The 17,889-nt window shown below is 40.5% G+C and overlaps 1 protein-coding gene across 1 annotated transcript in view; it reads left to right on the top strand.

Moving 5' to 3' along the window:
* Positions 1-17,889, top strand: part of WDR82 (WD repeat domain 82) — a 32,260-nt gene that overhangs the window by 10,380 nt on the left and 3,991 nt on the right. The window contains exons 2-7 of the mRNA XM_084633384.1: positions 5,341-5,438; positions 9,364-9,430; positions 9,676-9,775; positions 12,003-12,119; positions 13,578-13,733; positions 15,930-15,999. Of these exons, the coding sequence (XP_084489510.1) occupies positions 5,341-5,438; positions 9,364-9,430; positions 9,676-9,775; positions 12,003-12,119; positions 13,578-13,733; positions 15,930-15,999 (608 nt within the window). The remainder of the gene's footprint in view (positions 1-5,340; positions 5,439-9,363; positions 9,431-9,675; positions 9,776-12,002; positions 12,120-13,577; positions 13,734-15,929; positions 16,000-17,889) is intronic.

The following is a 17,889-nucleotide window of genomic DNA, read 5'->3' as shown; positions in this document are numbered from 1 at the left end:
CCAGGAATACACTTCATATCAGTAGACAATAGCTTGATGAGACTGGAATGCATCTACATTTGGGCCTTTAGTTTATATCTGTGTCATGTCCTGATGTGGACTTGTTTAGATTAATGTCATTGTGGAAAATCCACAGTTTGATATTGCAGTGCTAAAAGGTAATTCACGTTTTGTCAAGATAAATGTATCTGGAAGTGTAGGTTGCCTGGTTACAGGATTTTTTAAAACATGCATATCCACTGTCATTTGTGCATTTGAAAGTAGGTGCAATTTTAAAGGCATCTATTGATAAGCCACTTTTCTCCTTACTTGTTTTTGTAAAGTGGCCTCGAAGATACTTAATTTGTACATTGCTATATTGGATTATTTCTCTTATCACTAGGCCATAGTGTGGACTCAAAGCACTGGAAACTGAATGATGGTTGCTGTACCATGGTGAAACTTGACAGCATCAGGCCTGTAGATCAGTTTTTTTCCTACAGTTTTGCCTCCAAGGAGCCAGAAATCCTTACCTTTTCAAACTTGTTATCCCTAATAATATGCTTTTAAAAATAAGGGCAGGATGATTCTCTTTCATTGCTGTGTTCCGACATAGTGCTTCCTAGCTTTTGAAATGCCTGGTCTAAACTCACTGAGTTCTGCCAGCATTACTGTTGGTGAGAGGATTGCTGTTTTTTCTTTTTTTTTTTTTTTTTAATTGACATACACTATTGCTTTTATCAGCATAATTATTGGTAAACTCACTGAGTTCTGCCAGCATTACTGTTGGTGAGAGGATTGCTGTTTTTTCTTTTTTTTTTTTTTTTAATTGACATACACTATTGCTTTTATCAGCATAATTATTGGTATAAGGTGCTTTATACTTGTGTTGCTTATTTCACTTTGACAGACCTCAGTAAGCTCTACAGGTGTATGTACACTTTCATTTTGGTATAACTGCTTCTACACTAGGATTCTTTTGCAGTTTTATGCCAGCATAGTTAAAGCAACAAAGCTTTCAAGGGTCAGCAATGTCAAAGTCTCTGAAGGAGATCATCTCCTTGAAATGTGAGAAATGGCAGGTAATCATGGTAAACAATGTGTCTGCATATTTGCCTGATCTTATAAATGCACCTAAATTGGGCTATATTAGCCCCTGTCTCAGTTTCTGTTGCATGGCCCAAATGGGTAACAACTCAAATGATTGATCATTACCATTGTTGCAGTGGTTTGACTCACAGCTCAGCATCCCTGGATGGACACCTCCAAAATTACTTACAGTTGCCTGAAAGGCTTCAGCTTAGCTTAGTTAACACTTTTTTTAACTTAGAACTTCAAATTTTACAGTTTTTCAAAACAGATTCACACTTTAAGATATGGACAATGTTTTTTGAGATCCAGGTTAGCAAGCACAAGTCTGTGGGTGATCAAGAATGCAGCATCACTATGAGGAGATTCAATTGCTATGCACCTTTATACAAGAATAACCTATATTAATTGCAAAAAGAAAAGGAGTACTTGTGGCACCTTAGAGACTAACCAAGTTATTTGAGCATGAGCTTTCGTGAGCTACAGCTCACTTCATCGGATGCATACCGTGGAAACTGCAGCAGACTTTCTATACACACAGAGAATATGAAACAATACCTCCTCCCACCCCACTGTCCTGCTGGTAATAGCTTATCTAAAGTGATCATCAGGTTGGGCCATTTCCAGCACAAATGGATTTGTGCTGGAAATGGCCCAACCTGATGATCACTTCAGATAAGCTATTACCAGCAGGACAGTGGGGTGGGAGGAGGTATTGTTTCATATTCTCTGTGTGTATAGAAAGTCTGCTGCAGTTTCCACGGTATGCATCCGATGAAGTGAGCTGTAGCTCACGAAAGCTCATGCTCAAATAACTTGGTTAGTCTCTAAGGTGCCACAAGTACTCCTTTTCTTTTTGCGAATACAGACTAACACGGCTGTTACTCTGAAACCTATATTAATTGGTTTCAGAGTGGTAGCCATGTTAGTCTGTATCAGCAAAAACAGTGAGGTGTCCTTGTGACACCTTGGCAAATAAATTTGTTAGTCTCTAACTCTGTCCGCATATCTATACAAGGGACACCATCATAGGATCTAACCACATCAGCCACACCATCAGGGGCTTGTTCACCTGCACATCTACCAATGTGATATGTGCCAGCAATGCCCCTCTGCCATGTACATTGGCCAGACCGGTCAGTCTCTATGCAAAAGAATAAACGGACACAAATCAGACATCAAGAATTGTAACATTCAAAAACCAGTAGGATAACACTTCAACCTCCCTGGACACTCAATAACAGACTTAATTCTTCAACGAAAAAACTTCAAAAACAGACTTCAAGAAACTGCAGAACTGGAATTAATTTGCAAACTGGACACCATCAAATTAGGCCTGAATAAAGACTGGGAGTGGATGGGTCACTACAAAAAGTAATTTTCCCTCTGCTGATACTCACACTTTCTTGTCAACATTTGGAAATGGGCGACATCCACCTTGATTACATTGGCCTTGTTAGCACTACAAAAGTACTTTTCCCTCTCTTGATATTCACCCCTTCTCGTCAACTGTTGAGAATAGGCCACTTTCACCTTAACTGAATTGGCCTAGTTAGCACTGACACCCCCCCCCCCCAGACTTGGTAAGGCAACTCCCATATTTTCATGTGTAATATTTATACTGCTTACTGTATATTTTTCACTACATGCATCTGATGAGGTGGGTTTTCGCTCACAAAAGCTTATGCCCAAATAAATGCTAGTCTCTAAAATGCCACAAGGATTCCTCATTGTTTTTGCTGTATTAATTGCTGCATCCAGAAGATAGTACAAAGTTGCCCAACCTGTACAAAACGGATGGGCATTGACTCTTGCTCAGGTACAGGCTTGTCAGTATCTTCATCAGTAAGCTTATCTTACTGTATTCGTTCTGAGAATGTCCCTAGGACACATTGTAATTGCCTCCAAAGTATTTTACTTTGTGGATGTTTGTATTGTTCCAGGATTAAGGCCACTTTTGGCTTGCAAGTGGCAGGATATTTCAAAATCTCTAAGAATTGAAATTGTTCAGTGACTATAATCCAGGTTTTTTTTTAAAAAGACACACTCTTTTGGATCTCCTTGTTGGGTTTTTATGGAGTAATCTAATAAGAGCTTCTTATGGACAAAATGACACATTTTCTGTTTCCGTACATTTCATGAGCCAAAGAGGAGTCATACAAATATGAATCATTGCTTAGAGACCTAGTACAATTATAAGAAGGAAAGTTGAATGTGTTCAGTGAATTAATTCTAGAGGTCGTGCACCAATTTACAAGAAGACAGCTCTTATCAGATTCTCATGCTTTGTGCAAATTACACAAAACATTAATCTTTTTTACAAGAAACTTTAGTGTTCCATTTAGTTGGCACAGGGACTTCAGTATTACCATCTGCAGATCCAGGCTGCTTGTTGAGTTTTTTGGATTTAAAAAAAAAAGTGTATCCAGGCATTTTTTAAATTGACAGTTTGTGTATAATTTTTAATACAAATGTGTTTTAAAATAGTGTGGCAGTCGGGGATTTATTTGCAAATTAAACTGGCTGATTCTGGGAACAGCAGCAAACTTTGGTTACAAAGTTGTAACAAAATATTAGAGCAGCCATTTCCCTCCTAAAACCAATTGAATTGTTTTGCAGCAGTAAATAGTCAAGTTTATTTTACTTCAAAGCCTACACTGGCTTGGTTGGCAAGCTAACCTAACACTTAACCTTGTGATAAAATGCCTTCCAATTACGCCTGCAGTGAAGACAAGTCCATAGTCTTGGGCATGCTCAAGTAGTTCACTACTCACTCCTCCCACCCATTCTCCCAAGGCACTACTTTATAGTTAACATCAACTAGGCCCATTTCCTCTCCTCTGCCTTGCAGCTCAGTTTTATTGCTCTGCTTAGTCATTTTGTGTCTCCTTGTCTGTGCAGCAGCTCAACTCTTTTCTGCACTCCATTTTAGCTCCTTTGGTCACTCTCCCTCTAGCAGCTCTATGCTACTGTGCCCGAAGTCATTCAACTTTCCGGCTTATGCTTGTTCTAGGTCTCTGAGCAATATGATTTTTCCCAGCCTGGCTTGAGTTACGTTGGGATTCTAAAGAGTGAACAAAACATCTACATTTGATGTGATGGGGAAGAGAAGCCAGTGGAGATGCTAAACTTCTAACACTTGAAAAAATGCTTGAGAATTTGATCAGTGGTACAGTCAAGGTAAACTATGGTGGGACAGAGAATGTGTGTGTATTGGAAGAAGATTCAGTGGGCTAGTATCAGGTTTGATTCTTGGAATTTGGAGTTTTAGTACTAAGTCACTCAGTATCTCTGGAAATTTTGAATGAATACTTGTTTATACATAAAATGTGGTGGTTGTCAGATCAGTTTCAGACAATCTACCTTCTTGAGTTCCCTCTGGTTGTAAGCAGAAACTGAAACCTTACACTGCAGTATGTTGCAGTTAAAGTTTTGTCCACTTGTATTCTGAAAACAAAACAAATTAATTTGTATCTTAACTTCCTCTAGCATATTCAGGCCTTTACTGAGGCTCTGGACATGTCAGAATTTGACTTTCGGGATAGAGGTTACTGAAATTTTGGAGTACTAGAAGCAAATAGTATGTGTGGGTGTCGTGTCCCTGTCCCCCCCCAATAACATTTGTCTATTGGCCTTTTAACTTGTGGAAGAAATGTCGAAGATATTCCCAAAATGTTTCCTAAAGCGGATCCAGAGTCTTCCTCTGTTTTGAGAATGAATGAAAAAGAGAGGTTTGGGTTCTTTTAAGGTATTGGGAAAGAATCCAAGTTACACTTTATGGTGTGTGCATGAATTTAGCACCAGTGAAAGCAAGGAACAGACTGTCATAACTTGTACTAGGTTTAGTGTCTCATGCTGTAGCTTATACCATACAACTTTGTCAACTGTTGCCCATTCCTAGCTTAAAACACCCCCAATTCCTTGTGTTTCCTGAGCTGGCATGAGCATGTGTCAAATTCTACAGTGGCTGTTGTGGTGATATCTTGTTCACAAGAAACTAAAATGAGTCCTATTAATTATCTTAGGTTTTTAATATAGGTCCCCAGAGGTGGAAGGCTAATCCATTAGTGCACGATGTGACTAGGTCCCCTTTGGTTCTGTTTTCTGGTCTTAATGATCTCAACAGTTTTCCTTCCTCATATAAAAGGACCTGGTACCTCAAAGGATTTATAGTTTTAAGTTACTAAAAAGTAGACTAATAGTTGGTAGGTTGCAGCTTGAGCTCTTGTGTGTTGAAGTAGACATAATTATTTCTGTATTTTCTTTTGACAGACCAAAGAGAACACTGTATAGTAAAAAGTATGGAGTGGACCTAATCAGATACACACATGCTGCCAACACTGTGGTGTACAGCTCCAACAAAATAGATGGTAAGTGACCATGTTTAATCTTTCTGCACTTAGATGGCACGCCCAGATAAACAGTAGTGGAGGGCTGGGGAAAGCTTTGGTCTTGACTGATATGAATGCCACCATCCTAGAGGTTGCTAAAAATGAGCCAAACAGAGATGTTAATCTTTAAAGCATAACTCAGTCATTCGCTAACATAATGAATGACCTATTGTTGCTGATCCTCTTTGCTATAATAACCAGAGTTAACATGATTTAATTGTTTGAAGGGAGATGAGTTCTATTCTTGGCTGTTTGATATGGGTCCAATCGTTTAGCTTCTCTGTGACTGTTTCATATAAACATAGTTACTACCTTATTAGTGAAGTTTTGAATAGTTATGCCTTGAAAAACACCATTGTGAAGATTTTTCCCCACTCAGTGATTCTACAGCAAATGGTGCTCAAGCTAACATTTTAAAAACTGTTGTTTGTGATGTTTTCTTTCTGACAACCTTTCAAATTCAATTTGAGATCAAGAGGCAAACTTTCTTCTGGCTAGTGCTTCATCACTGATTAAGATTCTGTATCTGGAACTTAGTTAACAATTCTGTGGGTTCCATTCCGGCTCATGCAAGTGTGCTCTTATAGCTGTGTTGGCTTTGCAGTATCAACAGGGGTAAAGAGTACCTTAACAAAAGAATTGTCAAAGCAAGCAGATGACTCAAAACAATACATAGCATTTCTATAGTATCTTTCACCTCTATATCTCAAAGTGCCTTACAAAGATAGGGACATATTCTCTCTGTTTGTACAGAATGGAGGGCAGGAAATTGAGGTGATGTAGCAAATCACTAACTAAGCCTGGAGTAGAACACATCTCTTGTGCATCCAATCTTGACTTTGTCCATTGGCCCCTCTGCTTTCCCAGTATAATATGCATGGGCAATCCATCTGTTTTGAAGTGTCTGTCTCTCTTTTTCCATAGTCATTTCTCGTCATAACTGCACTTCATAATCTTCAGTGAATTAAAGTTGCTTGCTTGCTGAGCCTGGGGTGAAAGGATTAGTTGGGTGTTAAAATTTTTGATTTAATTCATCAGCTCCCACAGGTTCACATTCTTTCCTCCACAAAGTGATTCTTCTTCCCTGTGTCAGAAACAGCTGGTATAAATGACTGTTCTGTAATGTCAGGAATCCTTGGAGAACTTCATTCCTGGTGAAGCTCCCAATCAATTTTCTGATCCTCATATAGCTTTCTCTCATGGTTATAATTTATTTTCTGCACTTACTGACTGTCTCATTGTAATGATAGTATTTTACTTTTGCGTTGATCTCCATTGTGGTATCATTCATTGAGAGAAGCTCTGACCTGGTGCAATATTTGTTTATTGTCTTTAAATCCATTGTGTTAAGGTGGTATTTGTAATTTGATGGTTTGAAGTTTGATTATCATTTTGTAAGTGGTTTCTCTTTGAGTAGCTTTTAAAGCAAATACACTGGTGATAGAAATGGATTAGAAAAGATTTATTACTAGTATTTGTACTGCAAGTAATTGTAAACTGGCCTGAGAAAACTAGCATGCTTTCCTCCTGTGGTGGTCCATAGTTTGCATAGACCCTATGAGTGAAACTATGGGAAGTGTACAGGATGTTAACTTTTCAGGATGTTGCATTTACAGAAAGAGAAGGGTGAAATGAAGCCATTCCTTTACTGTACGAATGCTGGTATTTGCACACAAGTACATATATGCCTCTGAATTGCTTCTGATGCAGTTCTTTCTGAAGGGTTCCTCAAGAGCTTCAAACCTGGTTCCTCTTGCCTAATTCCAGGCTGAGGTAGTAGTTTGTACAGTTTGAGGGTCTATGATACCACCCGGTACAGGAGATAACTGTACAGGCCACTGCCTTGCCTGGGACAGCGCACTGTCGGCTAAAAGGATCACCCACTCGTGCTTCACAAATGGTTTGTATTTAGCAGAGGAAGGTAAGATTTCACCTGTGTTCTTCTAAAACAGGTAACTGCAGTTTTTAGCAGAAAAACTAGGATAATGTACCAAATTTGCTGTGTAAAAACAGGTAAGTACTAACGATAATGGGATGTAAAACTCCTGATTTTGGTGGATTGACTTATGACATTTGATCATCTGAAGGTACTCCAAAGGAAAAGAAGCCTTTCAGAATGGTGCATCAGATTGAGCTATTCATGCTTGGTCACCAAGTTACCCTTAAAGTTCTCTTGCCAGACTCTGGAGGACTGTGGAGAACTCTGACCTCAGCTGACTCAATGGAAAATCTTTGTCAAGAATTGTTGGATTTGAGGGATTTTCCACATAACGTGTATTTTACAGGAAAAGGCATTTAGAAAAATATTCTAGCCTTCCAGATGTCCAGAAGGTGTTCCCCACAGATTACAAACTCATTACTCTCAGCCTGCCTTGCAGAAAAGTCATTTAGCCCACCAGCTAGTATTGCAATAACAAAGGTGAAAACAGAATTTTCCACCTTTACCTTAATTTGGTATTAATGTTGCAGTCTCAGCACCACTTGTTGATGTAACTGTATTGAACATGTCAACCTGAATAAACAATCAACAGGTGTCAAAACTTAATAACAAAAACAAAAAAAAAACCCTGCTTTGGTTTCCTATAACATCAGTCTTTTTGTCCATCTATATTTCTAAAACAGGGTTTATGTAAAAACGAAATTGGGAGGTAGTTAGCTACTTTTATTTTTCCCTCTTTTTGTCTCCCCTAGTAAAAGTTTACTGCTGATGTTGGAGACTTAATTTGATCTTATTTACACTGCTCCATTCACAAATGCATGTGCAAATAAAAGTATTCTCAACACTTGTATTCAGGTGAATTATGTTCTGTAGAATTCTTTCAATCTGCGGTGAAAAATCTCAACAGAATCTTCCAAAAGAAAATTGCTGTTAGTACTGTAGTCTATATTTGGTGAAGGCCACTTCATAGTATTTTGAAGTCAGTAATTCTTTTATCAATTCTGTCCTGTGCTATTTTACGTTTTTGTAAAGAAAGTGCTGTTAGATGAAAAGGGTCTTTTCTTCTGTTCTCGTTACTAATTCCTCCTTTACTCCCAAAGCTTTTTCCAGTCAGGAAGAGGTGCAAGAAAGCACAAAGGGAACAAGTTTTTTTGTTTGTTTTTTTGTTTTGTTTTAAAAAAACCTCTTCTTCTGAGGTATTTAATGCCTGTGCTTAGCAATTAGTATTTAAATGGTCCCAGTCTGGCTTTGACATTTGCATCTCAGACTATGTCTACGCTACAGCCTATGCCAGCAAAACTTACGTCACTCAGTGGTGTGAATATTCCACACCCTGAGCGACATAAGTTATACCACCATAAGAGGTAATGTGCACAGCACTATGTTGGAGGGAGAGCTTCTCCTACCGACATAGGTTATGACACTCGTGGAGGTGGGTTTCTTATTCTGACGGAAGAGCTGTATGTATAGACATGGCCTCATTGTCGTTTTGAGTGACAAAGTTCACACCTTTGCTGTGGTTATTTAGCTGGAGACCGTTCTTCTTGCATGGCTGCATTAAAAGGACTATGGTATTTGCATGATAAATCTATACTCCCTTCCTTTCTAACAGGAAATGCTGGCATGAACTTTTAGAAAGCTGTAGTTCTGTGAGAAATGCTTGAGTAAAAACTGAACAATTATTTGATTTTTATTTTGCTTCAGTAACTTTGGAGTAGAGAACTGTATACATCTCATGGCAATTCATTTACACTACATGAAGTATTCGTGTTCTCTCCAGACCATTGGGACCATCCTCACTAGTTCTGCTGTTTCTTTTTCTTCCAGACTGCTTTGTTTCAGTTTCTAATTCAGTTGATCCCATTTTAGCATCCCTCTTGAAGACAAAGCAGACCATCATTGCTATCTGGTGGAGAACATTTATTGTATGATATATGCTTATGTGTTCCTTATATTTTCTTTCAGATACAATTCGTTACCTCTCCCTACATGATAATAAATACATCCGATACTTTCCAGGGCACAGCAAGAGGTAAGAGATGTGACAAGGGGACACTTCGGTGATCAAGATTTTGGTGGCTATGAAACAGAACAAGAGAGGCTAAAGCAGTGTTGTAATGAACCTAAACCATGTTAGACTTAATTCACTTTGCTTCTCATGCCATAAAAAATGTTAAGTATTTTGAACTTGTGTGAAGCCAACAGGATAATAGTTAGTTTGCTAACTTTCTTGCACACCTGTGTGATACCTGATCTATCTAATCTTCTGTATTGCAGAGTGGTTGCCCTGTCCATGTCTCCAGTGGATGATACCTTTATTTCTGGATCACTCGATAAAACCATCCGACTTTGGGATCTCCGCTCTCCAAACTGCCAGGTGGGATACCAAATTCACTTGTATGTCTGCTGACAGTTGCCATGAAATGTGCAAGAAAGCTTCTAGTTTGAAATGATGAAAAATGGGTTGTAGATTAAATAAATAGGTGGTCTCGTTTTTATACTATCATGAAGTATTACATGGTTGCCACCAGCACTCTTGGAATTCGGAAGAAGTCATCTCAGGCAGAATCCCTGTTTAGGTATTCATTTTGTGCATACACTGTGTCCTCACTCACTTTCTTCCAGGTTCTATCTTGGGGAAGTGCTGGAAGGGCAAGAAAAGAGCAACTTCTGAAGCTGATGAAACAAGGAGCTAGTTGGGTGTTGTCAGCATATTAATGACACCGTAGCCTCAAACTGTCTTCAGTCTTCTCTAGAAGTCTCCCATGTACCTTGGAATCAGTGGTGACAGAATGGGACCCCTTACTTGAGTGCTCTGGCTTTGTTTGTTTGTTTTTTTAAAATGAAAAACATTAAGCAGTTAAATACACAAGCAGACTTAGAGCCAGGAGGATTCCAGGGTTTCCCAGCTGAATTAAACTTGGGGAAGCTGGAAGATTCACCCTATGTTAACACTGCAACTTTGTCTATGATAAGCCCGTACTGTTTCAAGTGCTGTGGATGTTATAACTAATTTGTCAATTATCCAAAATGCTGTCTAAAGCTTACCGTAACATTGTATATTCATTAACATCTCTCGTTATTACCAGTTACCTCCATTATGCTGTACTTAGTATTTCTGGTTTCATAGTAAAATCCCTCCAAAGCAGAAACTTGAATAGGCCTTCCTATAAAATGGACACTGAAAGTACCTGGCATTCACACACCTTGACTCTTGCAATATTTGCAGTGTTGAAAAAATGTTTGTTGAAGAGACTGGCAGGTCCTAAACATGCCTCCGTCCTTACTGGGAGTACAGAGCTTCAGAGGGAGACAGTCACTGATTCATGAGGACCAGCTGTAAAGCACAAATTGAAAACTTTTTTTTTTTTTTTCTCGCAGCATAGTTATACCTGCCTAAGCACAAGCCCTTTAAATCAGAAACCTTGCTTTCTTTGGTAGTGTGCATGTTGGTAAGAGCCTCTTGCTTTCTAAATTTTAGCTTGGTCTCATGGGAAGTCAGCAGATATTGCTGATGTGACATTGTTCTCCACATCTCACTTCCATTCTATGTGCGACTTTATGTAATTTTGACATTGTAAAAATCTTAATTTCCCCTGTTTTTCAGGTTCATGCTGAGGGCTTGTCTAAACACAATGTTGCAAGAGTGTCCACTAAACAAAGCTGCATTATGTTATTTAACGTAACACCTGTAGTTAAACCAGTGCAAAGTTTGTGTGGAGTGAGAATTTTGTCCTTGACTCTTATGCTAACCCTTGTGTGGGAATCTGATCTCTTTGGTTTAACACTTTTTTTGCCTCCTAGCTTGTAGAAGGTTTGTTTTTGTGTTAAATCAGCATAGGTAGTGACAGTGTTTATCAGAGCTGCACGTGGGTGCTCATCTCTTGAATGGTCAGTCTTTTAGCCCCACAACCTCCATCACTTCCAGCAGGAGTGTTCTGTGAAACTCTCAGAAGTGATAATTGTTACTAATACAAGATGCGTCTCCCTTCCCCACAGAAGTGTGTAGTATGTTGCCTCTGCAGCACTCCTTGTTCTGGTTGGTTACTTTTGTTCTTGTGATGCAAGTTTCTTTCCCATAGGAGATGTAGATGGGTGTTGAGCAGGGGGTGTATCTGAATTGTTTTCCTAAATTTCTTCAGCAGTAATTCAGACCAATCAGATTATTTCACCTTAATAGTGAAGCTAATATAAAGTCTTTCTCATCTCTCTGTCCTAAACCTTTTAACTTTTAGAATGTATTAAATTGACTAACCTCTTAGGATTGTCCTTTTCACAGTGTTCCATAATAATCACGTGCCACTAGGGATGAGTTGAGGCCATGTATTTAGTTCCTCATACCCTTTCTGGATGAATGGCCACTTAGCCACTTGTTGATACTCCATGTACAGAATTGAGAGGCTAGTGCCAGTGTGGGACATGAGAAGCTGCCTTTTGAAAGATTCTTGATAAGACTGAAGACTGACCATTGAAAACCCAGCTGTTCTACCAGCAGACTGCCCTGCTGGATCTGTGCACAGCTGAGGGAGCTGTCAGAAATGGATTTAGTGCATACGCCAGTATTCCCAACTTGAATTCAAGTTTAACTGTTTTCCATGTTCTAGGGTTTAATGCATCTTCAGGGGAAGCCCGTATGCTCCTTTGACCCAGAGGGGCTGATCTTTGCTGCTGGAGTCAATTCTGAAATGGTGAAGCTGTACGATCTCCGCTCTTTTGACAAGGTAAGAGACAAGCTAGATGCATTTCTGATACTTTATAGCTTACAAGAAACAGCATGTAAACCCTGGACTTTGGAGCATCCCTTGAAACATCTTGGCACGTGCTACAGCCAGCAGCACCAAGGAGATAAAACTTAATATATGAAAAGGGCTTTGTATAAGAGTTTCTTGTACAAGTAGGTGCCACCACCAGATCCTTAAATCCCATGTTGGATCTACTTTTAAGTTAGTCTAGTTAACCCCAGAGCCAGAGAATTATTAAAATCTGAGTCCCCAGATCAACTTCTTGTAAAAAGCATTTGTTCTGGGTTATGTCCCACCTACTGACCCAACCACTTCTCACCTTCCTACCTCTTCCTCTCTGACATTTGCTCTCCCCGCACGTTTTTCTCCCCATCATAAGCCTTTGCATCCTCGTGCTCCCTCCACCAACATACTCAGCACTGAACTATACTCCATTTCCATAGCCTTGCTTTCTTGTGTTATTTGGGGTCTTTGATAACAGTATCTCCAAGACTGGTTATGAACCTGGTCCACCTTCTGAGGTTCAGGCATATGCTGTTGCCTCAGAGGCCTGGCACATTTCTACACAGAATGGGGTCTGAAGCACAATCTACCAGTGCACAATCCACTTATTCTCTGCTCCAGGAGAACTGGCATCAGAGACTAGACAGAGGGCTTGGGAGCAAGCCTATGGGTATCATCACTGAGGAGCTGAATGGCATTGCTACCTTAAGCTGATGATGCCCCTGGGTGTAGGGAGGCTGATAGGAGTCAGAGGGAACTTCAAACCCATTTCTCAGGCTTCCTGTAACACGTGGGAAGCAGCAGTTAATGTTTCTTCCTCCTTGCTGGCCCTGCTGGAAGAATATCTAGGTCAGGTGGACCTAGCAGCAACATCCAAGAGAGAAGGAAAACTAACTGGGCGACAGTAGCTGCAAATGGGCGGAGAACAGCTCTGTTTTTAGATGAGAGCTACAGTGCTGATGCTCCAGCCCTTAGTTGAAATTAGCTTTGGGGGCCTTGTTAGCAAATGGTCACTATATTGTACATTTAAATCTGGCCCTGTATAATCAGATGTAATGTGAGAATTGATTCTTCTCTCTGGTGACTGTAGTGGTGAACCAGATGTTTGTTCACTGTTGTTTCTTTTATGGTGGTGAAACCACAAGTTTCCTAAACATCCTGTTGTGGTTTGGTTGCTATTGGAGATGACAGAATCGTGGTGTGTCAGAACACTGCTGCATCACAATATATGACAGGTTGTTGCTACTCTCCCCTGCCATCCTTTGTGTGGCACCTAGTACTGGCTTGTTCAATATCAGTCTGGTTTATTTCCTTTTAGGAATCTAAAATGTTTTTCCGTGCTGGAGATATAAATTTTTTTTTACCAACAAAGTAAGTGTTTGTGTGCACATACATACAAATCATTCCCCCCCCCACCACCACTTTTTTTTTAAGGGTCCGTTTGCTACATTCAAGATGCAGTACGATCGAACCTGTGAGTGGACAGGCTTGAAGTTCAGTAATGACGGGAAGCTCATCCTCATATCAACCAACGGAGGGTTCCTTCGACTGATTGATGCCTTTAAGGGTGCTGTGCTGCATACGTTTGGGGTGAGTATGCTGTCTTGGTTGCCTTCTTGGAAACTGCTGTCTTTGCTACGTCCTTGTCAGGGATGGGATGATGTGGGATTATTAGTTTGGAGGATAAAACACCCCAGTTCCATGTATTCCAGGGGCAGGTCTCTTGGAGCTCCCTTCCAGTTGCAGTAATAGAGATAGCTGATGCCCTGTGGATGACATAAGTATTAGAGAGGGCTTCTTTACTAATTTGCCGCTGATTGTACCCCTGATTTCTTAGGCCTTGTCTACACTACAAAGTTAAAGTAACTTAAGTTACATGGACGTACAGCCATTTCTGTAATTAAAACACCGTTGCATGTCCACACGATGCTCCTTGTGTCAATGGAGCACATCCACAGGAGCAGCTCTTGTATCAACACTGAGAGCAGTGCACCATGGGTAGCTATCCCACTGTGCAACTGGTCACAGGGTGTCTTGGGGAAGGGTTTGCAGTGTCCCTTGGGGGCAGGTTTAGCATTATATTATGCAAGTTTTTCAATCCAATCATTCAATGGGTACTCAATTGCCCTAGTAACCTGCAAGCCAGCCATCTCTGTCAGAAAGCATGGATCCTGCACTGCTGTTTGGTATTGTGCTGTGCGTTATGAACACAAGGCTATAACAAGGAACAATGAGGAATCCTTGTGGCACCTTAGAGGCTAACAAATTTTTATTTGTTAGCCTCTAAGGTGCCACAAGGACTCCTCTTTTTTGCTGATACAGACTAACATGGTTACCACTCTGAAACCTGAAAGGCTAGAAGAGAAGCTCAATGGGGAGGCTATTTGGCTGAGGGAGGCCTTGAAGGGAGCATTTTAACACTGAGCCACAGTAATGTGTGTTGCTGTAGTGTGCTGAGCCTGGCATTGTTTGTTTGCACCGTGCTATGAACCTTCTAATAATGACTGTGTGCACCCGTTGCTGTTGTCTGTGAATGTTAGCAGCAGACACTATGTGATGAATATAAATAAAGATAAATTCATACTTTCCATAAGTAGATTTTTTTTTTTTCCACACCCATGCTAACCTATCTGTGTAATGCTGAGGTAAACTTCATATATGCAGGGGAAAGCATCTTTAAAGGGGAGGGAACGGGATTCACAAGGACATACACCAATGAGGCTCTTGCAGCTGAATGACTGTGAGGCTGTCATTGTGTTTAATCTCCTGCTGGGTAGAGTGCCTTGGATACTGCTGTGGTCCTGGAAGATATATGGAGAGTGTATAGAAGCGGCGTGTCTGTGGCTCTACATCAGAGCAACTGTTTGCATCCCTTGCTCCTGGTATGCCTGCCACAGCTCTTTGATTTTTACAAGCTGTTCTCCTCCATGCCCCAAGCAATCTGGCTGTACCTGTTAAAGTTCCTAAGGCTGGAGTGGAGCTCTGACTGCACGGTCTCCTCTCCCCACAGACCCAGGAGATCCAGCACCTCCTGTGTACTCCAGGCAGGAGCGTGTTTGCTGTGTGGAGCTGGCATGGTCAACTGAGCAGCTCCTGTTGGAGAGCTCTCATAGAAAGAACAAGTTCAAAATTTCCTGGGACTTTAAAAGGGGAGGAAGTGCAAGCCTGTGTACCTGGCTGGAGGGCAGCAGAGTTCAAAATGGTGACTAGACCGGTCATGACAGGCATTGTGGGACATCTCTTGGAGGTCACTTAGGTTGAAATAAGCAATGTAAGCAACGCAGTGTCTCCACTGAGACTGCATCGCTCTAACTACATGACCTTAAGTTTTAAATCTCTCATTGAGGTGATATTAGGTCGGCATAGCAGGTGTGTTGAAGTAGCGGGAGGAGCATTGTAGTGTGTACACCTCCAGAGTTAGGTTGATGTGATCTACCTTATGTCAACTTAACTTTGTAGTGTAGACAAGCCCTTTAATCTTGGCTCACTTGAAAATTTCTCTCCCTCTTCCCTTTTAGAAATTACTTGTGATATTTAACTCCCTTTAATGGAGCTTTCAAGCTCTGCTAGTGAGGGAAAAGTGTTTGTTTGGTTTAGTACCTTGATTATTCCCCACTCCTAATCTTTACATCTGTGCTCTGTCCCCTCCTGTGGCACTTGAAGAGCTTTGCATAGGGCAGTCTGTAATGCTTGAGGGAGGGGCTCCTGTTCTTCAGCTGGAAGTATGGTTTAACATGTCTCCTTTGCCACAGGCTTGAAGGCATTTTAACCTCTTTTGTATTGTAGGGTTATAATAACAGTAAGGCTGTCACGTTGGAGGCATCGTTCACACCAGATTCCCAGTTCATAATGATTGGTAAGATATCCTTACCCCCTTGTAGCCTGCCATTGTGTGTCCTCTTACAAAGCAATTTCAGTGCTTTGAAACTGGGTATTAATATAATTAAACTGAAAGTTGGTTTAAAGGCTGCAAGAGGCTATTTTAGGACTTACAAAATGCTTTCCTCACTATGCTGTGGGAGACACTTACAATGCTCTGTCATTTCAGTACAATGTACTTTAATGTTTAATTTAGTAAGTAGGTCTGTCCCTGTTTCCCACTGGCCAAGTGTTTGCATCACATATTACCACTACAGCTGATGCTAATTGATAGCTTGGCTGGCAATCTCAGCCAAGAGGAAGGCTAGAAAGGGCTACTGACTGAACTTCCCTCTTACCATCACCCCCAAGAGTTGGTCCCCTCAGGCTGCTGTTGAGATGGATTGGCAGAGCAGCCTGGGTAAAATTGTGTAGGAGTAAAAAGCAACTGAATAGTTTGGAATGTTGCAGCCTCCCTCCATCCTACCTGCGGACTACATTCTTTATTTGGGCTACCTGTGTACTATAATCTGCGCAGTATCAACTAGGCTCTTCTAGGATACATTGCTCTCAGTGAATGAAAGCTGGTCTGCAAAACAACTCCACAATCTCATTCATATTCCTCCTAAAGATATTCTAATGTTGAAATCTAGCTGGTCATCAGTAACCTGCCCATAAATTCTTCTTAATAACTAAAATTAAATCTAGGGTGGTTTTTCAGTTTCTCAGGAAAGACCATTCTGATGGTGGTTCTTTATTCTGGTGGCTGTCCCTTTTTTCTTTATTTTTCTCTCCCCCCCCCCCCCCAACCCCTTGTTTTATCCTTTGGAGACAGCTTAGTTCTGCATGTTTTACCCTTCTTGCCAGGAAACATATCCCTTCTCAAACTCTTTGGTGTCCTCAGTCCTCCTGTTGTTGGACAGATTCACTTCTTTCTCAGCTTTATCCCTACAACTGCTAAACTCCAGAATCATGCTTTTTTTTTTTCCATTTTGCTTTGTGCAATTTGACTAATTTACCCTGGATGCCAACTTAATTTCTTCTTTCCTAAAAATCCCATATAGACAAAAAGGAAACAAAAACCCCACCTTCTTTTTGGGGGTTTTGTTGAAAAGTCAGGATATCTTATGTAAAAGGGGTTATACCAAAGACTTAAATATTTTTGAAAAGAGGTCAATTTTAAAAATTCAAGGTGTCCCATTAAAATGAAAATTTATGGACTTCTGCTATAAAAACTTGTATGGTGATCATGACAGTTGAAACCTCTTTAACAAGGTTGGCCATTCACATTTAGCGTAACTCACTGAAATCTGGTTTACCATACCATATTTGCAGACTGCACAATTTTCAGTGGCTAGATTGCACTTCTATTGCCTGATTTTCAGCAAGCTGTTGTGCGCATGTGTGAATCTTTGATTTGATTCTGCATGTAACTAGTAAGCATATAACAAAGTCCAATGCGTACCTTGCGCTGTGTATGAACTGGGAATTTGTGCAGACAAATACAATATTCCATCTTCCAAGTAGATGCATAGATACATGCACAGCTTGCTGAAAACCAGGTCTTTAATGATATGCAAATTGCAGGATTATAATCAGATGGCTTTTAGGATGCCACTGAGCTTTATTTAGCACTACAGCTACCTTTTTAACAATGCCTTTTATCCTCTGTTGGTCTTCAAGTCATTAATGTGCATAGCAAAGCTGTTCTCTTCGTAGTGCTGGTCTATACTAGAAAATTAAGTCAAACTTGCTATGTTGCCCAGGCGTGTGAAAAATCCACACATCTGAGCAACATCGTTAGGCCGACCTAAATCCCTGTGTAGACAGCACTAGGTCAGTGGAAAAATTCTTCTGTCGACCTAGCTACCGCCTCTCGGGGAGGTGG

This window comes from Lepidochelys olivacea (assembly GCF_965140295.1).
Source record: "Lepidochelys olivacea isolate rLepOli2 genome assembly, chromosome: 7".
NCBI lineage: Eukaryota > Metazoa > Chordata > Testudines > Cheloniidae > Lepidochelys > Lepidochelys olivacea.
Note: the sequence above shows the minus strand (reverse complement) of the source record. Positions and strands in the feature narration are given on the sequence as shown.